Genomic DNA, 23,703 nt, shown 5'->3' on the forward strand with positions numbered 1-23,703 from the left:
TCCAGGGGTGAGGTGATGAGGGCCTGCAACAGGGTGGGGGCTGTGTCAGAGGAGAGAAGGGGGTGTACACCAGAGGTGTGACAAAGGTAGAAACTGACAAGATGACATGAGATTGGATGTGGGGAGCTAATGAAGAATCCAATGTGACTCTTAGTTTATGGGCCTAAGGGACTAGGAGAATGGTGTTGTCCTCTACAGTCATGGAGAAGGTAGCAGGGGGAGGGTTTGGGGGGAAAGATAATGAGTTCTGGTTTAGACATGTTGAGTTGAGGATGTCTACTGGACATCCACTCTGAGATCTCCAGTTGGCAGGTAGAGATGGAAATCAGAAAGGTAGTAGGCTAAAACAGCAGTCTCAGTTTATCTTCCATTTGAAACTGCTTAGTTACTAAACCAGCTCATTCAAAACATCATTCAAAAGAAACAAGATAGATAAAAAAGGAAGGGGGAGTTAGGGAGGGGTTAAGGAAGTATTGTATATAAAGGTATACTTATGTGAATAAATTCAGAAACTGGTGGAGAGGGAATGGAGAGGAAAGCTGGGCGTGGTCTGAACAGTACCCTAGATTTGGGGAAAACACATTTCAAAAGGTTTCGAGGAAACAAATACAGGATCCCATGGAAATCTTATAAAGATATACAGCCCAGGGAGGTTGGGAAACTTCTTGAAGAGAATTCTGATGAAACAAGGGGCAATATTTCGATGAGAAGGAAAAACGAGATTTGACTGAAGAGGTGGATGTGGCTACCTAGGGAACTCACTAACCAATTTGGTTTTTAAAAGAGATCGGTTCAGAAGATAGAAGTAAGTCTGAGGAACACAGAATGAGTATAAGGGTTGTAAAAATAAGGTTAGGAGGGCTGAAGCTAAGGACAGCAACTCCACTTCCAAGTAACATCAGTAGAAAGGAAAGTCTAGAGAAGGGACATGGCTGCTGCTTGGGGTAGATGGGACAATGGTAATAAGTGACAACAGAGAGGAAACAAAACTGCTTAATTCTTACTTTGCTCCTGTTTTCTCTGCCAAGGAGAATGACCCTTGTGCTAGAAATGCCAGAACAAAAATGGCTAAGAGGGAATTGATACCCAAGGTAAATAAGAGAATCCCTAGCTGTCCCTCGATGAGTTCAAGTCACCAGGCCCAAAGGATGAAAGAATGGGAGGACGTGATCGCTAAGCCACTATTAGTGATATTTTCAAGGCTGTGGAGGATAGGAGAGGTATCATGGGCCTGGAGAAAGCCATTGCCCCAATTTTCAAAGAAAGGAAGAGATCAGAGTAGATATACCCCAGGTCAGTGAGCTTAACATTTATTCGTGGCAAAATTCCAGGAGGGATCTTTAAAGAGATGGTTACTGAACATCTAGCAAAGAAAGCAGTGATTATGAAGAGCCAGAGGGGCTGCATTCAGAGCGGTTCATGCCTGGCTAACTTCATTTCCTTCTTTGGCAGTGTTACTTAACTAGCAACTCAAAGGAATGCAGTGAATACAGTTTACCTGGGCTTTAGCAAAGCGCTTGATAAAGACTCTCCCGAGGTTCTGGTAGCAGATATGGAGAGGTGGGGATTAAGCAGTAATCCAGGTAAATGGTTTTGGAGCTGCTTGGATGGCTGGGCTCAAAGAACAGTTGTTAATGATTTTCTCTGACCTGGCAGGTGTGTGGTGTACTACTGCATGGGAAATCTGGTCATTGAATATTTTTATCAGTGACTTGGCTGAAGGCACAGATAGTGCACATCACTTTTGGAGATAACACAAAGGGTCAGCTCACAAACTGGATGACAGGTTAGGATCCGAAGAGCTCTTGACAGGCTTGTGCACCGGGCCAAGGAAGATGCAGCTCGCTAGGGGCAAATGGAAAGTTTTACACTTTGGTTCAAAAAATACAAAATTACAAGTACAGGGAGAGGCCTGGTTAGATAGCAGCTGGTAGCACAGTGGATAGAGAGTAGGGCTTGGAGTCAGAAACATCTGTGTTGTTCAAATCTGGCCTCAGATACTTGCTGGCTGTGTGGCCCTGGGTGAGCCACTTACATTCTGTCTGCCTCAGTTTCCTCAACTATAAACTGGGGATAATAGTAGCACCTACCTCCCAGGGTTGTTGTGAGAATCAAATGAGATCATATTTCTAAAAAAGCACTTGACACAGTGCCTGGCACATAGTACGTGCCGTATAAATTCTTATTTCCTTCCCTTTCCCTATTTGTGTGTTGTCTGTCCATTAGAATGTAAATTTCCTGAGGGAAGGGACTGTTTCTGCCTTTATTGGTATCCCTAGCACTTAGTACAATGCCTCGCATACAGTAGGTACTGTATAAAAGGTTCTTCCTTTCCCTTCCCTCCCCAGTTTGCTTGGAACTCAATACAAATCAGTTGTTCATTTTTCAGACCCTGTATGTGATTTTCTTGGCAGAGCTACGGGGGTGGTTTGCTATTTCCTTCTCCAGCTCATTTTACGTTTGAGGAGACTGGGTTAAGTGACTTGCCCAGGATCACACTGCTATTACGTATCTGAGGCCAGATTTGAACTCAGGAAGACGCATCTTCTTGACTCCAGGCCCGGTGCTCTAAGCCAGTGTGAACCTTGGATTACAAGAAGAGAGGTACATTGTAGGTTCCAGAAATTTGCTGATGGTCTCTTTCCTCTGCCCTTAGTCAGATCACACTGGGGTTTTGTACTCAGTTCTAAGTGCCATAGATCAATAAGGAAATTGACAAGCTCAGGAGAATTCAGAGTGGTGAGGTCCTCAAGTCTGTGTCATATAATGACTAAAAAGTATCCTGCTTGTATGTATACATCCATGACGTGTATATTATCCAATAAACCCTGTCGTTAGAATGTTTTTAAAAGCAGTTAAAGAAAGTGGGGATATTGAGGCAGAGAAGACCCAGTAAAGTCAGATCAGCGAGCATTCATTAAGCTATGTGCCAGGAACTGGGGATGCCAAGAAAGGCAAAACCATTCCTTGCCCTCAGAGACAACATGGGGGATACAACATGCCAACAACTCTGCCCATCCAAGGGCAAATTGTAGGTAATCTCAGAAAGAGTGATTGCATTGGGAGGGGCGGGGCAAGGCTTCTGGTACAACATGGGATTTTAGCTGACCCTTGAGGGAATCCAAGAGGCGTCCATGTGGAGGGAGAGAGCTCCCAATGAAAATGACCAGATCCTGGAGATGGAGTGACAGGTTCGAGGAACAGCAAAGACACCAGAGTCACCAGATTGTGAAGTACGTGGAGGAAGATTGAAAAGGCAGGAAGGGGCCAGGTTCTGAAGGGCTTTAAAAGCCAAACAGAATTTTCTCTTTGATCCTGGACATGACTGGGAACTTTGTTTGTTGAGTAAGGGGCAGGATGACATGGTTTGGGAAGATCACTTTGGCAGCTAAGTGGAAGATGGACTTGACAGGGGACAGATTCGAGGCAGGGAGACCAACCGGCAGGCTATTCCAATAGTCTAGGCAAACAGGAGAGGAGGCAGTAGATTTTCTGATCTTCCTACTCTTCCTTCTCCTATATTGGCTATTTTGGTGGGGTTAGTCTCATAGAAAGTCAGAGTAGGTGCCCCCAAATGATTATTTCTAGATTCGTTCAATCATTCATTCATTCAACAAACATGTATCGAGTGCCAGTTCACAATACCGCACCAGACCTCAGGCCGATACAGAGACGTACAGACAGCACCACCCCCTACCTGGCCAGAGTTTTGCACTGGCTGAAGATGGTTCCTAGGAGCATTATAAATATATTCTAACCAAAGTCCACATGATGTTGTGAAAATGCCACTAGAATGTCAAATATCTGAGCACCCACTTGTGACATTTATAACACTGCTCCTGTAGAATTAATCACCCCGTTTACATTGTCTCCCTTGACGTATTTTTGTAAAAACCAGTGAACGATGTGACAGGAATGAGAAATCTATAATAGATGAAGGAGATGAAAATTCCTGACAAGTTGGTTTGGTTTTTTTTGGATCAAGAACCTTTGAAGAGTCTTAAGAGGACATGAAGGGATCAATATATGAGAATAGTGTAGAAATACTTTGGGGACCTTATTTCAGCTTGAAATAAAATAAATTGATCTTAGTTTCCTCCTCAAGTGGGGGAGGGGTTATCCTAGAGAGCCTCTGAGGCCCCTTCCAGTTTCTAGAGCTAGGATCCTATGTGTGACCTTGGCTAAGTCCCTTCCCCTCCCTGGGTCTCAGTTTCCCCCTCTGTAAAATGAGGGGGTTGGACTAGATGGTCTCTGAGGTCCCTCCCAGCTCTAGGAGCCTAGGTGTGACCTTGGCTAAGTCCCTTCCCCTCCCTTGGGCCTCAGTTTCCCCCTCTGTAAAATGAGGGGGTTGGACTAGATGGTCTCTGAGGTCCCTCCCAGCTCTAGGAGCCTAGGTGTGACCTTGGCTAAGTCCCTTCCCTTCCCTTGGGCCTCAGTTTCCTCCGCTGTAAAATGAGGAGGTTAAACTAGAGGGCCTCTGAGGTCGGCAGGCCAATCCTAGTGCATGGACACGTTATCTAGCAAGCAGTGTCTGTTTTTGTTTTCACATTCAAAAATGGAGGATGGTCCTTGCAGTTACAAAAATCCTAAATGATAAACATATCTACATAGGATAGGCAAGGCTGTAGTAGTAAGAAACAAGGAATGTGGGAGAGGAAAGGAAGAAAGGAGGGAGGGAAGGAAAAAGCATCTGAGTAGAGACAGTTCTTGTGCTCAAGGAGTTTATATTTACCTCCTTTTATTTGAAAATTTTTCTCGATTGTTTAAGCATGTGTTTTTCCCCCTGGGCCACTGGAGTGATTAAATTGGGAGGTGGGGTGGGGAGGTCAGCCCTGTGCTTCAGGAGGATCAATTTGGCAGCAGATGAACCCATCAGCAGGTGTGGGTTGGGGACCCTGCACCAGGGTGGTGGAAATGTCAGAGGAGAGAAGGTGGTATATATAAGGAATATTATGAAGGTAAAGTCAACTGGACTTAGCAAGTAATTGGGGTGAGAGGGAGGGGAGGTGGGAGAGAGAATGAGGAGGATGTCCCATAGGTGATGAGGACCTAAATCAGGAGTGGGGAACCTGCAGCCTCGAGGCCTCATGTGGCCCTCTAGGTCCTCAAGTGTGACCCTTTGACTGAATAGGGCTGCACTTGAGGACCTAGAGGGCCACATGAGGCCTCAAGGTTGCAGGTTCCCTACCCCTGGCCTAAATTATGGTGGTAGTTGTGTGAGTCGGGAGAAAGGGTTAGATGCAAAAAATATTGTAGAAACAACAAAATTTGACACCTTATTGGATGAGGGAGGTGAGAGAGAGTGAGATGAGGATGACACCAAGGTTGGGAGCCTGGAAGGATGGTGGTGCCCATGATGGAAATAGGAAAGTTTGGAAGAAAGGTGAGTATGGAGGGGAAAAGATGAGTTCAGTTTTGGGCATATTGGACATGAGATCACTCTGACACATACAATTTGAAATGCCTAATTAGGAATTGGTGAAGTAGGACTGAATATCAGAGGGGAAACTGAGGCCGGCTATAGAACTGCATAGAGATAATTATTAAACCCAGAGGAACTTATGAAGTCACTGAGGTAGCATAGAAAGAAGAGTCTGGGGTCTATGAGAGCCCCTTGGGGAAGACCTATAGTTAGGTGGTAGGATGTGGATGATGAGCCAGCAAAAGAAAACAGAACAGAAACAGTCGGAGAGGCAGGAGGAGAACCAGGAGCAAGCAATATCATGGAAAACTGGAAAGGACAAAGTATCTAAGAGGTGAGGGTGGTCAGCAGTGTCAGTGCAGCAGATAGGTTGACAAGGATCCGGACTGAGAAAAGACCATCAGATTTGGCAAATCGGAAATCATTGGTAACTTTGGAGAGAGCAGTTTCAGGTGAGTGGTGAGGTTGGAAGCCAAATCGGAAGCTGTGTGACCTTGGTCCAGTTAACTATCTCTCTCTGGAGCCATGTTTCCTCCTCTGGAAAACAAAGGACCAGATGACTTCTAAGGGTCCTTCATACTCTAAATTCCTTATTATTGTGAAGGTCCCTTCTAGCTCAAAGGCCAATGCAGCTAATAATAGCTACCATTTATATAGTGCTCAGTACGTGCCAGGCACCATACCAGCTGCTCAACAATTTTTATCTCCCAAGAACCCTGGGAGGTAGGTGCTCTTGTTCCCTTTTTTACAGATCTGAGGCAATTGGAGATTAAGTGATTTGGCCACCAAGGTCACACATCTAGTAAGGGTCTGAGGTTGGATTTGAACTCAGGTCTTTCTGACTCCAGGCCCAGACTCTATTCACAGTGCCATTTAGTTTCCCATAAATAAGGCTAAAGAAGCAGCAATAAATACAAGAGACTTCACTTTTTGTAATATAAGACAGAAAATATAGGCAGCTGGGTGGTGCCATGGATAGAGCCTAAGATTTGGAGTCAGGAAGACCCGAGTTCAAATCTGGCCTCAGACATTTACTAGCTGTATGACCCTGGGACAATCCTTTTATTTACATAAATGTAATATATAAATTATAGATATAATACATTAAAATATTAATATGAATATATTTTATTGATATGAATATATTTATATATTATATAAGTATAAACATATTAAAATAAATATATTTAATATAAAATATTAAAACAATATCTATTTATAGAAATAGCCCTTTATTTGCCTCAGTCTCCCCATCTGTAAAATGGAGATAATAGCAGCACTTACCTCCTGGGGTTATTGGGCATCTCAAATGAGATAAAACTTGACAATACCTGCACATAGTAAGCACTATATGTTAACTATTATTAACCAGAACAGTGAGTTGTGACGACGAAATGAGCTAATCCATGTAAATTACTTTGTAACTTTAAATTCTTATTGTTAGAAGTTCCTATGTGGTGGGTATTTGGCATAGTAAACAGAGGGCTGGCCTTGTATTCGGGAAGGCCTGGTTCCCATTCAGTCTCTGCCCTATACTGGCTGCGCTCTCTCCAGCCCTTGTATTTAAGGCAGTCAGCCACAGGACCCAAACCTGCTCTTCTGGAATAATCATTGAGGGGAGAGCAGGAAGCTAAGAGGTATACGCTTCCATTTGGGGAGGATCTCTACCCCTGGGGAGTTTTAAGTCTTTGCAAAGGGGTCTTCTTTCTTCCTCCCAGTTGAGAGGTAGTATCCCAGAAAGAATGTTGGATTTGGAAATCTAAGAGGACCCAAGTTTAAAACCTGACTCCATATCTAGTGACTTTTTGAGTCTCAGTTTCATCAGATAAAAATTAAGGGGTTGGAATGGATGATTTCCAAGATCCCTTCCATTTTGAAATCCTCAAACCCTCCCTCTCTTCTATGCAGAGGGGCATGAGACTACTAGGGCAGAAGGCTGTATACACTGTCAAATGTGGGGCATGATCTAGTTCAGGACTTCTTAAACTTTTTCCACTCGAGATCCCTTTCTGCATTTTGGTAGTGTTAGTTGCCGTTGTGTGGAGTGATGGCATGCGCAGTGCAAAGTGCGCGTGCTTTATATTCGGAACCAAGGCTGCAGTGAAGTTACCCGATGCAACACAGGAAGGTGCTGCCAGAAACATCTCAGATTCATTGTGCGTTTGATTTTGAATTAATTTTTGGTCGTTGTGTGTTCAGAAACCTTTTACTGTTGCCAAATTTTTCGCGACCCCGTGGGGTCACAACCCACAGTTTAAGAGAAGCGCTGGTTTGGAGTAGTTTGCTCAGTTTTTGTTTGTTACAAAGGAGAGTTCACTCTGGAAGGGAAGATGTATGTTTTTTCCAGAATTCTCTGTGATATAAAGACAAAAGGCATAAATAAAAATGTTGGTTTGTTTTTGACAGAAAAGAACTCAGATGAACATTTCTCCTGAGTATCCAAGCTCAGCTTTCTTTCAATATTTGCAGTTGAGTTTTACCCAGTAATAGTAACTGACATTTAAAAAACCTTTAAAGTTTGCAAAGCAAACATTATTTTATCCTTTATTTCTCTTTATAAATGCTTTTTCTCAGGGTCACAGATCTAGAGCTGGAAGGGACCCCACAGACCCTCTATTCTAATTCCCTCATTTTACAAATCAAAGCCCAGGGAGAGGACTTGCCCAAGGTCACACATCAGATCTGAGCTCTAGAGCTGGAAGAGACCTCAGAGTTCATTTAGTCCAACTGCCTCATTTTACAGAGTAAGTTAAGGGACTTGCCTAAGGCAACACAGCTAGTAAATGATAGAGACAGGATTAGAACCTAGCTTCTCTGACTCCAATGGAGTTAGCATCCTTCCTACCACACCACACTTCCTTAGGACTCCCCAAAGCCCCCCCCCCACTGAATTGAACCCTCCCTTGACTGTAACAAGTATAGTCAAGCAAAAGTAATCAACACCTTGGCAATGTATGAAAATGTCTGCCTCATTCCACACCCACGGCCCACCGCTTCTATGCCTAGAGATGGGAAACATGATTGCCTACCAGTCTTCAGAAGTCAAGATTGGTCACTGGTCAGAGTTCTAAAGTCTTCCAGAATTAGAGCTCTGAGCCTTTTAATATTGGTCTCCTTTATGTTATAATAGTCATCATGGAAATACTTCTCCTGGTTCTGCTCACTTCCCTCTCCGTCAGTTCAGAGACCTCTCCCCAAGTTCCTCTGAATTTCTTTATATCCGTCAATTATTATACAGCAATATTTCATTATATTCATAAGTCAGGTAGTGTGATATGTGAAAAGAAAAAAAAAAGCACAGAATCTGGGGTCAACGGCCCTGGGTTCAAATCCTTTCTCTGATCATTATTATCTGTGTGACCTTGGGTAAGTTGTGGACAAGAAAGAGCTAGAAGAGACTTCATCTGAAAATGGGAGGATTTGGACTGGATGGCTGGCCTCTGAGATTCCTTACAATTCTAGATCTGGGATCCAGTGGTGTGACCTTGGGCAAGTCATTTCCTGGGCTTTAATGTCCTTGTCTATAAAATGAAAGGGTTGTGACTTCTGAGAGCCCTTCTCGCTCTTGATTTCAGATCCTATGAACTTGTTCAACAGTTCCCCAATCAATGGGCACCCCACTTTTCCTTCTAATCCTTTATGACTGCCAAAATTGCCCGTTATGAACATGGTATCATCCTGTGTAGTTTTACTAAAGGAAATAGCAGTCTTTACCTGGAGAAAGCTGAAAGGGCAGGAGGAGGATCTGCTTCTATTCCCAGATAAATAAAAAACTGATTTTTCACAGGTCTGTCTGTGAAACCAACAGAAGTGCTGGCCCACTAACCCCACCCCCCCGCTGGCAGCCATGCTCCACTGCATCCAATTACAGACTAGCCCCACTTCCAGTCAAAGGATGTATCTTTTTAAATGTTCATCTTGTGTCATGCCAATGGGTCATTACCTCCCAAGGAGATCCTTTATGTGACTTTTAGTCAGGCAGCATTGGTTTTTCTCTTGCCTCTGAGTGTTAGGACGAAAGATAAGGGTGGAAGAGGGAGGCTATGTTCTTCTACCAGCTGTCAGAATCCCTGGTGATAGCCCATCATGCTGGACAATATTATAGTCTTCCAAGTGGAGTCAAGTCAGTAAGCATTTATTAAGTGCCTACTGTGTGCCAGGCACTGGGACTAAGCACTGGGGATACAAAGAAAGCCAAAAACCAGTCCTTGATCTCGAGGGGCAGCTAGGTGGCACAGTGGACAGAGTGCTAGGTCTGGAGTCAGGAAGACCTGAGTTCAAGTCCAGCCTCAGATACCTTAGCTGTATGACCCTAGGGAAATCACATGACCACTGCTTGCCTTGGTTTCCTCATCTGTAAAATGGAGATGATAATAGCACCTACCTTTCAGGGTTGTTGTGAGGATTATATGAGCTAATAATTGTAAAGTACTTGGGGAGGTACATAGTAAATACTATAGAAATATTAGCTATGATTATTAAGGAGTTCACAGTCTAATCTGGAAACACAACTATGTACAAATAAGACAGACAATAAATCGGAGATAATCTCAGAGGGAAGGCTTTAACATTAAGGGGAATCAGGAAAGACCTCTAGAAGATAAGAATTTAGCTGAGGCTTGAAAGAAGCCAGAAGACCAGAGATAAGGAGGCAGAGAATTCCAGGCACAGGGGACAGCCAGTGTTGAGAGATGGTACATCACAAGCAATGAGGAAAGTTGAGGAATATTTCCGAAGGTTGACCTGGGAGCATTTAGAAAGGGAAGCAGTGACTACAAAGCATCAAAGTAGCTTCAGAGGGCAAGTCATTCCAGACTGACTTCATCTTTTTTTTCTTTGCAGATTTGAGTATAGTTAGGTGGATTGACAAGACCCCAAAAGTACGCATTAGTAAGTCAGTGATTTCCCCTTGGAAGGAACCCTCTAGTAGAACACCCCAGGGATCCGGTATAGGTCCTATGCTGATCAACATTTTTATCAGTGATTTGGCTTGTCACATTTGCAGATGTTGTGAAATAGGGAGGAGGATGATGATGGTGGTGGTGGTGGTGGTGGTGATGATGATGATACCTCCCTCCCAGGGTTGTTTTAAGGATCAGATGAGATAAATTATATAGGTTTGATTATATAAAGTTATATATATAAATTATATAAGGTTTGAAAACCTTAAAGTTCTGAAGAAATATTGGCTATTATTACTAAAATCAGAGTGGTGCCCTTGACAAAGTTTAAAGAAGATGGGATGGGCTTGGGGAGATGTTTAGGGCAGAATATGATGAGTCTTAGACCTACTGAATTTGAGATCCCAGGTGGCAGGGCTTATCAGGCGGTTGGAGATTCAGAACTAGAGCTCAAGGAGGGACTGAGAGTAATAGCTAGCGTTTACATCGTGCATTAAGGTTCACAAAGTCCTTTTACAGATATTCTTAGATTTTGCAGATTATATTTACAGCATTATTATATTTGCATATATTATTAGATATAAATATCCAATATATTTGTAGTGTTATATTTACAGATAATATTTCCTTTGATCTTTGCAACAACCCAGGGAAGTAGGCCTATTATTAGGCTTTATTTTACAGATGAGGTTCAGAGAGTGGACTCGCCCAGCGTCACCCAGCTAGTGAGGGTCTGAGGCAGGATTCAAACCCCAAGTCCCATACTGTAGGTATTTTGAGCCTTAGCTGCCTGCAGGGCTGGTTATATAGATTTCAAAGTCATTTGCAGAGAGAGAATAATTGAGCCCATAGGAGCCGATGGCTTCATCCCCAGAGAGATCCCAGGAGAGAGGGTAGCTGGGAACAAAGGACGGAGCCTGGGGGTATACCCACACACGGGGGTGGGGTGGGGAGGAGCCCAGTAGAGGTTGGACCTGTGGAGGGAACCAAGAAAGACTGGTCTAACAGGTAGGAAGAAGCCAGCCAAGGAGGAGAAAGAACCTTGAGGGAGCGGTGTCCACAGGGTCAAATGCAGCAGAAATCATTGGGGACTTTGCAGAGAACTTCTAGGCATTTGGCTGTGAAAGGGGGGAGAGCAGTAACTGGCATGGGAGCTATTGCTCTTAGCTTCACGTCAGCTGCACATTTGCTAAGTCTGCCATCTGGGCCTTTGTGATGTAAGTCATTACTTAAAATGTTAAAGAGCGTAGAACCAGGCATAGATCCCTGGGGCACTCCACTGGAGACCTGCCATTCAGCCAGTTCCAAATCCTTCTGATTGTATTGTCATCTGGATCAGTGGTTACTAAGTGGGAGCAGGGACCCCTGGTAGGCCATGGCATCCATCCAGGGGGACCATGGTCTGACCCCAAGGGGAGTCAAAACCAGTCACAGTGTGGGAAGACAGGCTGCATTCTACCTGCTCTGCCAATGCAACCCTTAATCTCCACCACTTCTTCACTTCATCTCCTCCTTTGGAGCCAGGTGTTGGCCCCTTGGGACAGTTAAAACCTAAACTAACTGCTACCCACAGTAGCTCACAGGTGCCACTGGGAAAATCCCGGCCCCTAGATCACCTTGTGGCTATGGCGGCATCCTTCGGAGGCTGGGCTTTGCCACTGGCAGGCAATGACGTGTCAGTAAGAGCCAGATGTCTCCCCTCCCTCGCCTCCCCCATTTTATTACAAGTGGGAAAGTCACCCAGCATGGATGGCTTACGATCTGGAATGCAAATCTTAGTACATTATCTCCCCCTGCCCAAACCTCACCCATCTTCCAAACTTCTCTGTTATGGTCAAGGGGGCTATCATCCTTCCACTTGTCCAGGTTCTCATGACCTCAGCATCATCTTGGATGCCTCAATTTCCCATGCCCCACATCCATATAACCCATCTTGTTAGGTGCCAGATCTTGTCATTTCTGCCTTAATGCCTCTAACATTTGTATCCCCACCGTTACCACCCTCATCGCCTCTTGCCAGGACCATTACAATGGCCTCCTAACGGTCTCTCTACCACAAGTCTCTCCCCTTTCCAATCCATCAACCACCCAGCTACCACAGTGATTTTCCTAATCATGTTACTTCCTTGCTCAATAAATTCCAGGGGCTCCCTACTGATTCTAGGATCAAATATTATTTCATCTTTATCTCCTCCTTTCCTATTTTTGTGTGTATTTTATAATGTACACAACGATTAGTATACTAGTACACATACACATAAGCTATAAATAAGTTCATATACGTATATTGAAGTCACAAGCTCAATAATGTGTCACTGATGAGATACGTGATCAAAAAAAAAGGATGGAGTTCACTCTAGTGAGCTCTACATTTTTTCTCTACAAAATCTATGGTTTTTTTCCACCCCAGCAGTGTGAGATGCTTTGTCAAAGACTTTGCTAAAAGCTAGATAATCTACATCTGTAGCACTCCTCTGATCTACTGTTTTTAGTAACCCAGTACAAAAATGGAAATGAGGTTAGTCTGGCATGAGCTGCTCTTGATGAAGCCCTGCTGGCTCTTTGTAGTCGCTGCTTCCTTTTCTAGGTTTTCGCTAACCATCCCTTTAATGACTTGTTCTCGGATTTGCCCAGGAGTGGAAATCAAGCTCATTGGCCCCTAGTTTGCAGATTCTGTTCTCTTTCCTTGTTATAAAATTGCACTATCTCCCCTTCTCCCATCCTGCTTACTGGTACCTCTCCCATTCTCTGCCATCTTTTAAATGTCACTGATAGTGACTCAGCAGTCACATCTGCCAGCTTTTTCAGTACCCTGGGATATAGGTCATTTGGGCCATCGGCTTGAAGTCATCCTGGGCAGCTACAAGCTCTCTTCCTATCCAGCCCCCATGTTAGCCACCCAATCCAAAGGTCATTCTTCTTGGTAGAGAAAAAAGAAGCAAAATTAAAATGAAGCAGTTCAGTTTCTTCTCTGTTCTTCCCATGATCCCATAAATCCCTCCCTCTTCCATCTTCCTTCTCTTTCTGTCGACTGCCAGTTTCCCCCTTCGTTGGAATTGTTTTCCTTTATGTCTCTAGAATTTCATTCTTGGTGAGTTCCCCAGCCCTTCTAAGCTGACTTCCTGATTAGAATGTTTTAGTCCATGGGATGTTACCTCAGCCTTTGAAAACTGCTTTCTTGAAAAATCAGTTGGAGCTTACAGTCGATGAGCAATAAATAACTCTGATGCCAGGCCGAAGTTGTATACCTTAAGAGAGGGACAGAGAGCTCCATGGCTTGTGACAGGGGAACCGTTGTGTCTGCTTGGAGAGAATCACAGAAGGCTTCGGGAAGAAGGGAGTATTGAGAACAGCCTTGAGAGATGGGTAGGTTTCAACAGGCAGGAATTGAAAGGGGTGGAGGCGGAACAAGAAATTCCAGAAAGAAGAAAGAGTGTGAGCCTTTCAGAGGTGGGGACAGGGTACAGCTAATAGTCTGGTTTGTTGAACATATGGAACATGCAGGAGAACTGTAAGATACAGGTTGGAAAAGCAGAATTGGGCCAGACTTTGAAAGGCCTTGAATGCCATGCTGAATTTTGACTTAGTTCTAAAATAAAAGGCAAAACTGATCCAGTGCTTTCAGATTTGCAGAGAACTTTATGTGCCTTAGCTTATTTAATTGCCTCATCAACCCTGTAAGACAGGTAGTTCAAGCATTGGTAGCCCCATTTTGCAGGTAAGGAAATTGAGACTCTGTGACTCATCCATAGTCACATGGCTAGTACAGCGTTGAACTCTGGCCTTCCTGCTACCAGGGCCAACACTAGCCACTACGCCTCTCTGGAGTAATTGGGATCTACTGAAGGTTTCTGAGCAAGGCAGTAGTGTGCTTGGCACTGAGCTTAAGGGGCCCTACCTTTCCCTCCATACTCCCCTAATTGAGTTAGGATTTTTTTTGCCCAAGTAATTATTCCAAATTGCTCTTGTAGTGAGTGGGGTGGGGGTGGTTAGGGGGCCAGGTGGGGGACGGAAAGGGAAGGCGGGAGGGAGGGAGGGAGGGAGAGGCTGGCTCTAGGCTTCCTGCCAGTGTGGTACAATTCGGGGCCCCCTCAGGCCGCCACTGAGGAGGAGCAGGAAGTACTAGGCTGACTGGCCCCAGCAGCAGGTGATTTCGATGGCCTTTCATGGCCTGTGGTGCGCTAGGAAAAATCAAAGGCCTGGCCTCTCCAACTGCCCATCCCATTAATAACAGCAGACTCGGGCTGGGACCAAAATGCACCGGCCTGCTCTCCAGCTGGAACAAAGCTACATGGTCTCCAAGGTGCCGGCTGTTGCTAGGCAGCCACATGCTAATGCCTGGGCTCATCTTTAACCCCTGCCTCTCCCTTCTCCATCACCTCAGCCAGGAACACATGTGCACATATATACATACTCCTGTGTACTCCATGCTCTCTCTCTCTCTCTCTCTATCTCTCTCTCTCTCTCTCTCTCTCTCTCTCTCTCTCTCACACACACACACACACACACACACACACACACACACTCACTCTCACAGAGACACAACATGGACAAACTCATACACATTCTCTCATACACTCCCACACACACTGTGAAACCCACAGTCACAATATACTGACACACATTATCACATATTCATGCACACGTGTCCTCACAAACATATTTATACATATTTTTATGAAAAATACATAATATAGCCACACATGCTCACATATTCCCACACAGTATAATCACACATACAAGCATGTTCTCATTCACATATATGCTCACACATATACACACTCACATGTGCATGCTCACACACACACACACACTGGCACACATACACCCTTACAATACTCTCAACACACATCCACATGTGCTTGTTCATCTACACACTCACAAGCTCACATGTGCTCACTGACATACACACACACATACATTCACACTCATCCTTACACACATTTATACTGACATGCTCACACACATACACTCTCACATATATATATATACTTAACATCCACTCATATACACATGCACACACTGACCTGCTCACATTCATCCTTACCTATACTGACATGCTCACACACACACACACTCGTACACATGGTGCCACATGTACATGCTCACACACACATATATATATACACATCTCATGCAATACACATCTCTCATGCAGTACATACACATACCCCCACACCCTCAGAGATTATGTTTATACATGCATGTACATGCTTTCACATAATACACATACATATACACATGTTCTCACATTCGGGCTCACATTTACACCTACACATACTTACACACATGTATTCACATAACCCCATATACATATTCTCACACATACACACACTTACATGTTCTAGCACCCTCATGCACCCATTCACATACTTACACACTCTCTCACATGTCTACAACACTCACATTCATCTGCACACACATGCTTACATACATACATACCTTCACACATGTTCTCACAAACATCCCCACATTCTCATATATACATATATGCACTCACACACATATACACTCACAACACACTCACATTCTGACACAGTAGTGTAAACATGATCACACACACTCACATAACACACACTCTCACACCTGATTATATGCATGCTCTCACAGTCACATGCTTATACATACTTGACAAAACACAGACACACACATATGCTCTCACACTCATGGTCCCTCACACGTCTGCAACACTCTGACACACATACATGCTCACACATATACACACCCTGACACAATAGTCTTACATTCTCAACACACATCCCCAGATGCTTACATACACTCTCACAATATACAAGATCACATACACACATTCTTTACCATAATCGTACACACTCATACACATATATACGCTTACACCATCCATACACTCATACAAATACACACTGATATACATACACCCTCTCACATACACACTCAGACACACATACACACACTGACATATGCACACACATACACACATGCTCTCACATATTTACACATACACACTCTCACAGACACACACACTCATATACCCCTCCCTAGCATGTGGACTCTATATCCAGTTCTCTCCCTCAGTTAATTAGGGCTTCCTCAATTTCACCTTGGGAACTCAAAGGAGGAAGCATTTGGAAAAGATGAGCAAGGCATCCAAGGCCTTTCCCACATGCTATTTCCTAAAATATGAAACTTTGAAGTCAGATCACTGGGGATGTTCCGCCACCCACAGCCTGTGGGAGTTATCAAAGTACCGCCCCAGCAGCTGCTCTTTTCAGGGTCCCCGGTGGCAGCTCCCAAGCCAACAGCGGGCATCTCTGACCTGGCCCCAACCCAGCTCCCCAATCTTCTCTATTCCTGGGAGCAGCGGGCCTGTAATGCATACCACCTAAGCTAAGGCAAACCCTTGGCTTGGGGACAGCCCCTGCTTCTCCTGACTCCTTGAAGGGAAATAGGAATGGCAGTATCAAGTAAACCCACCCTCCACCACCACAGCTCAAAGGAGCACAAAGAGTCACAGATTTAAAGCTGAGAGGGATGCATCCTAAAATCATTGAGTACAAACCCAGTCAGGTTAGAAGAGAGGTGGGGAACCTGTGGTCTCGAGGCCACATGTGGCCCTCTAGGTCCTCAAGGGCAGCCCTTTGACTGAATCCCAGTTTCACAGAACAAATCCCCTCTAGGTCCTCAAGTGCAGCCCCTTGATTGAATCTGAACTTCACAGAACAAATCCCCTCCAGGTCCTCAACTTGAACTCAGTCAATGATAGGGGTTAGGATAAAGTTCAAACCCACACCCTCCAAAGCCAAATCCTTCTCCCTTATAGGGGTACTTTGCCTGCTCTTTCCCCTATTCTCAGGTCACAGACACCAGCCCTGAGCCTAACCACTGAGCTGCCTCAGTGGCAGTTATGAAAACCAAAAAGCAATACAAGAAAGAGGAATAATACAGGGAAATGGTTAATGTCATCCCCTGCCTGCCCCACTCTCCCTCTCTGATTAGCCCTTGGTGGTTCAGAGGAGGTGCTCGTTGGAGACGGAAGAGAGATAAATTGGAGTTATCGGGAAGGTGAACTGAGTTTCTCTCCAACTTACCTCCTGGAATAAAGACCTGGGGAAGGGTCTCCAGTTTCGATGACTTGCTCATTCCTTCAGTTGGAAATTTTATCCAGGGGCAATAAAAGATGGCAGTTGCAATGTCTTCTCAGTGGTGACATGTGATAGGAGTGTTCATCAAGCAAAGGAAATGCCAGACATGCCTTCCCCAACAACTTGGTGGGGGGGGGGCGGTAAAGAGGGCACAGCTTTATTGCTTTCATGGTCATAGGATCATAGATTTAGAGCTGGAAGCAACCTTGGAGGCTATCAAGTATAATCCCCTCATTTTACAGGTGAGGAAACTGAGGCACATAGAATTTAAGTAACTTGCCCACGGTTACACAGCCAGTAAAAGTCTTAGGCAGGATTTGAACCTAGGTCTTCCGGACTCCAGGTCCACCACTATGCCTGTTGGACTATCCTGTCATTGATTGCAGAGAGCTCTGGGCCCACACAAACTTAGGTGAGCAGGAAAAAATGGGAATTGTGACTTTTCAATGAACTCTGGAGCCCCTTTGGATATAATTCAGTTCTCTTTGCTGATACACATCCTCTCTATCCCCTCCCCAACATACTAATAGTAGCGTATTAACTATTATCAGTCATACTAAAACAAGTAAGTGTGACCAGGTTTGATGTTTGAATAGGCAGCTGGGTCTTTGAAAACTCCTAATACTCCTCATGGTTTTTTGATAGTAAAGGGAGGTTGCATTTTTCAATTCACTGACTGGTTTAGTTTGATTTTCGTCGGTACACATTTACTCTTTCCTCAAAGTCAGCCTCATCCTGTACCTATTTGTGCCACCACCACCCCCAACCCACCTATACAGGATATGTGCAGGGTTAATGTTTGATGATGATGACGACTACAAATTGTCAACCTTGCCCACCCCCAATTCCCCAACTTTGGTTAATCTCCAGTGTTCTACACTAATACTTAACCATGGTATGGCAGGGACCCTGGGGTCTCAAAGGCATTAACAGAAGAGTACAAGCCTTACCATGCTGAAAAGGCTTCAAGTCTGACCCTGGAACTAGACTAAATCTATTTTCCCAAGGACCAACCTAACTAAGAATTGAAAAGGTCATCACCAGTAGGCTAACCACTTAGTAATGAACTCTTTGGCCATGACGACCCATGAAAGAGAAATATACAAAATGGCCTTTAGTCCTTTGCAGTCTTTTTTCACTTCTGTGGTGACGGAAACAGAGTGCCATCAAAAGGAAGCAGAGGGTGCTAAGACTCACGGTCTTTAGACTGTCTATAAACTTTTAACTTCGTTATTGATAATCTAAATCAAGCAAGCCAGCAGCCTATTTTTGTACAGCCTGAGCTAAGAATGGTTTTGACATTTTTAAATAAAATTATGTTGTGTTTAAAAATGGCAAAAGCCATAATTTAGTTCTCAAGCTCTTAGCTTGAGAACGATAGTTTGCTCTAAATTGTGATACACGCTTTGTCACCAACTAGTATAACCAGTGGACATCCCACTGTGGGAACCAGATTATAGCCATCTTAACCTTCTTGTTATAAATGAGACCAGAAGAAAGAGGGAAGTTGTAGCTAAATGGCACGATGGGTCTGCTCCTTGGAAAGACAAAAAAAAGAAGTTAGCAAAGTCAATTTTATCACATACTCAACAGCAACAAGAAACATCATTTCAGATGACATCATTCTACAGAACTAGCAAAGTCCGACACGAAAAGAATTTCAATTTATGTACAAACATCTTTTGCTGATGATGAAGAGGTAGAGTTCTACAAGGAACTTGATAAGACCCTTAAAATTAAATCAATATACACTTGTATACTCAATGACCTCAGTAGAAATGTGGGAACAAGTGAGGGTATAGAGAAACATGGAGGTTGGACTAAGAAATGAGAGGGTTCATAGACTTTTTTAACTATATAGAAGCTTCATGCCTATATACCATGAATATTTTCTTCAAGAAAGTATCAGAAGACACTGGACATGGCAAGTACCCAGTAGCATCACCAAAAAATGAAAGTGATATTTAACAGATAGGAGATGACTTGTTACTGATGTGGGAGTCATTCCCAAAGCAGCTGTCACTGTACAGTCAGATCACTGGCTTGTCAGATCAAAGACCAATCTTAGTACACAGAGGAAAGGGGTACAAGATACGATATACAGTTAAAACAACTGCAAAACAGACACGACTACATGCAGAAATTTAACCGGTGTTAATCGGTTGCCATAACGAGGAAATCGAAGGAGTCTAAAAATTCCTACAGTATGCAGTAGATGCTCAAGTGACAGACAGAAAGGTATGGCAGCCAATGGCAATACATGATTAAAATATACAGTTATCCCTCCCACATCATGACTTTCCCCATCGTGGTTTCCATATATTGTGGGTTGGCAGAAAGAAATTAAATGGGAATTTGGGGGGAGCTTTGCAGAAGCTGCCGATGGCACACAAAGGCCAGCAGGCGACACAGAGCCTCTGACCAAATACTTAGCCCAAATTTTACAATAGGGTACTGTAAACACCACATAAAAGAAAACTAAAAAAAAAAAAGCAAACTTCTCTGGTACAAAGGGAGGGCCAAAAAATTTTGCTTGGATTTTCCAGATCATGGGGGTGCCCCTAACCCCCACAATGTGGAAAGGATAACTGTAAATTCATTTGGAAACTTGTGTTTCAATTTTTACCAAAAAGGATGCTAGCAGTATGTCCTTCATCAAAGAGAGAGGCAGTGCAGGGTAAAAACCAGTTTAAAGGCAGCTTTGCAAGAGACCCAACCAAGGCCATATAGGGGTGGAAATGGAAGTAAGGCTACAAACTAGAAAATGGAAATGGACTGCAAAGATTTTTTTAATAACAAATTTTTCACCATCAAGGATGATAAAGCTGTCACAGTTGGTCTTCACCTGGCATATAGTAGGAGTTTAATAAATGCTCAATTCCTTGTGAAAATTGGGCTAAGACCAGATCTATGACTTCATTGGCATAAAGGGTGTGGATTGTCACCTTCTCTACAACTTAGGAGTTCTTAGTCTAAAGCAGAGGTGTTAAAGGCATGGGGAACCAGATAAAATTATAATTGGGAAATATTTAACAAAGAAAATGAGAATATTAGTAGAACACAGTGTTAATGTGGTTTTCCAGATCAGTATGTACCAGCAGGAGTTCTTAAGTATGGTTTAGTTTCTACTTGAATTTGACACCAGTGGCACTGAGTAGCTAAGCGACCTGCCCAGGGTTACATAGCCAGTATGTCAAAGGTAAAACTTGAAACCAGTGGCGCAGTGAGTAGAGCACTGGTCCTGGAGTCAGGAGGACCTGAGTTCAAAGACAGCCTCAGACACTTGACACATTTACTAGCTGTGTGACCTTGGGCAACTCACTTAACCCCAATTGCCCTGCCTTCCCCCCTCCAAAAAACAAACAAACCCAAAAAACTTGAACCCCGGTCATCCTAGCTTTTCAGCAGCTCTCTATCCACTATGCCAAGCTGCCTCTGATGGGAAAATGTGAAACTCAAAGATGAACGAGCAGAAATTATTTTGATGCATAATGTACTCTTGAGTACATTAACCCTTTGCTCAGAGAGTAACCAACTCGGCCTTGAACTGACTTCTGTTTTTTCTTCACACAGCATACCAGTGTCTTTCCAGGCTCCAACCCACCAGGACTTTCTGATGAGCCTCAGTCTAATTCACCTTCTCCGAGCTACATGTGGTCCTCCAATGAGCCACCACAGTACTCCCCACCGTATTATTCACCTTTTGAAAAGCCGCCTCCATATAGCCCATGACGAAGAACTCCTGCCCACCACTGAGATCATGGATGTCTGTTACAGTAGCATTGGCTGAGTTTAAGGTGTGATCCTTCCACCGTGTTTGTAGTTTCATGATTTGCCTGCCCAGGCGGGGGAGGGTGATGCTTATTATTTCTCAGTGCAGAAGAGGGGGTGACCAGGTGAAACCCACTACTTCTCTCCATTTAACTGAGATCCGCTCACCTTCTCTCTGCAAAGCATGCTGGGGATCCCGCATAGCAAGGACTTAGCATACTGCATCCTACACCTTCCCACTCCATCTGCATTCAGCAGCAGCCAAACTGCCATTTTTCATTTTATGTGAGTTGGCCATAGTCCTCAGCCACCTGGCCCCTCAGTTGAAACACCCCTACCTTCAACTAGTCAAGCCCCAAGAAGTCCCCAGCTGATGGGGCCCCACCAGAGTAATTTCACTCTCCTTAGTGATATAAAAATTCAGCTCAGATCTCATTGGTACCTCTCAAAGGGAAAAGTGCAATAGCTCCTCCCCTTCCTTTAGTGGGGAAATCAGGATTTGTTCACATTTGTTCACATCCAAACATACAAGTGAGGTTTTTCAAAAGTGGTTCCTAAAAGGTAGACCCAGGAACCTATGGATGTTACATATTTTGCTTCAATGAAAAATACACTTGCTGGAAGTACACATCTTACTTGGATACAATTCTGTGTGTTCTTGTTAGTGCTAGATTGTCTTGGATTGTCAGTGATTTATTGTGATCTCTGTGGCTATTTAATCTTCTCAAACCGGGCTGGTTGAGCATTCTAACAAACTTCACACATTCTGCAAAACAGCAACAAAGTCATTCCACCATGTCAGGCTCCTGCCCGACTTATGTAAAAACTGCGACATCATCATCTCACTCAATTTCTAAGTATTATAGTAGATTTAAAGCATCTGAGCAGCTTTGAAAAAGTATTCCAAGCTTTAAACCATACTAGTGAAGTTCAAATAATAGATATGTATATGGTGCTTACAGCTTTACATACATTATTGTGTTTGATCCTCATAACACCCAGGGTGAGGCTGACTCCCACTACAAAATTTAACACCTGGTCCTCCACCAAATGCAGACTTTCAGTGCAATTAAACTACTGCAAAAAAAAAACCTGTTCCTGCCTTCAAGGAGCTTTTATTCTAATTGGGGGACTCAGCCTATGAAGAGATAAGTAAATAAAAAAAGTGCTAAAGGAACAATTTGATAATCCTATATTTGGGTATTTATTATAAAAGAGGGGCCAAAGAAAAATTGGATCCTTTGGCAAACAGGTTACTTTTTCCCCAATTTGACAAATGATCAATATTAATACAGCAGGCTAGGGTCTAGAGGTAGTAGACAGGTGCTGGTTATCCAAACAAACAGATATTTGTAGACACCTAGCTGCAGGATTCCTTAATGCCTTTAAAATGCACTCAATTTGCTCAGTGCATCTCTTTGAAAAACAATATTAGCATCATGAGTTTTGTCATCCAGATTTAGGGTCTGAAAAAACCAGTAATTCTTAACAAAATTGCTATTTATTTTTCTGCAAATCTAAGCATGAGAGGGGGAAAAGGGGATTCCATTGAATTCTACATAAAGAATATCATGATTTGTCTTGCTATGATATTAACTTGTTACATATTATCATTGGCACTTTCTGTTTATACTTTAGCTTTAGTGAATAAGTATAAGCATTTCATTTTGAAAAAATACAAAATTACTCTGTACCATCACATTTCCGCACACCAACATATTAAGATTATAAGGATCTCATTTCTATGTATCTTTCTTACTTTCCAAAATAACTGGAAAATAATGCATTATGGATTTTGTAAGACTAAATTAATTTGAGCAGCTTTGTCAGTATTTATATTACACTGAACTACATATATATATATATATAAAGTACATGTTATCATAAGAAATATTAATATTATCATAATTTAGCAAAATGTTTGCAGTAATGAAGGAATGTTTCCAAAATATGTATTTTGATTGCATTTTGTAATATTTAATGCCTTATTCCTAATTATATATTAAAGTGCTAAACAAGGCATGAAAATCTAAACTATTAATCCACAATCTATATATAAATAGAGTGTTGCTTAAAACCTGTATCACTGCCATGTTTGAAATTGATTGCTTTTGTGATGTTTCTGATTAATTCAATTATCCTCTCACCCCTAAAAGAAATTAAAAGTATGAACATTCACTTTGTCTTTCTCATGTTTTTAACTTAAATGTAATTTGTCTAAAATCGTAGAGTTTCACTTTTCTATAGGAGCTAGAGAAGGCATGTAAGATGGGATCAACCAATCCAACAGGAAAAACAAACCAACTCCATCACAAGTTTTGCCAAGGCATCAATAGAAGTGCCTATCTGATCCCCAGACAGGCTTCAAACCTGCAGCTATCTAGAGACAGTGGCTCATTTCCACCCTTACATTGCTGCTTATGAATTTTTAAGAGTTGTCCTTTGCAGTGGTGTAAGGTCAGTGGGGAATAAGATCTTCCCTGCCCAT

The 23,703-nt window shown here is 43.2% G+C and overlaps 1 protein-coding gene across 1 annotated transcript in view; it reads left to right on the forward strand.

The window, feature by feature from the left end:
* Positions 1-22,896, forward strand: part of TMEM255A (transmembrane protein 255A) — a 104,936-nt gene extending 82,040 nt beyond the window's left edge. The window contains exon 13 of the mRNA XM_036739829.1: positions 21,018-22,896. Coding sequence (XP_036595724.1) covers positions 21,018-21,176 — 159 coding nt within the window. The 3' untranslated portion in view covers positions 21,177-22,896. The remainder of the gene's footprint in view (positions 1-21,017) is intronic.
* Positions 22,897-23,703: the final 807 nt, after the last annotated feature.

This window comes from Trichosurus vulpecula, chromosome X (assembly GCF_011100635.1).
Source record: "Trichosurus vulpecula isolate mTriVul1 chromosome X, mTriVul1.pri, whole genome shotgun sequence".
In the NCBI taxonomy this organism is placed as follows: domain Eukaryota; kingdom Metazoa; phylum Chordata; class Mammalia; order Diprotodontia; family Phalangeridae; genus Trichosurus; species Trichosurus vulpecula.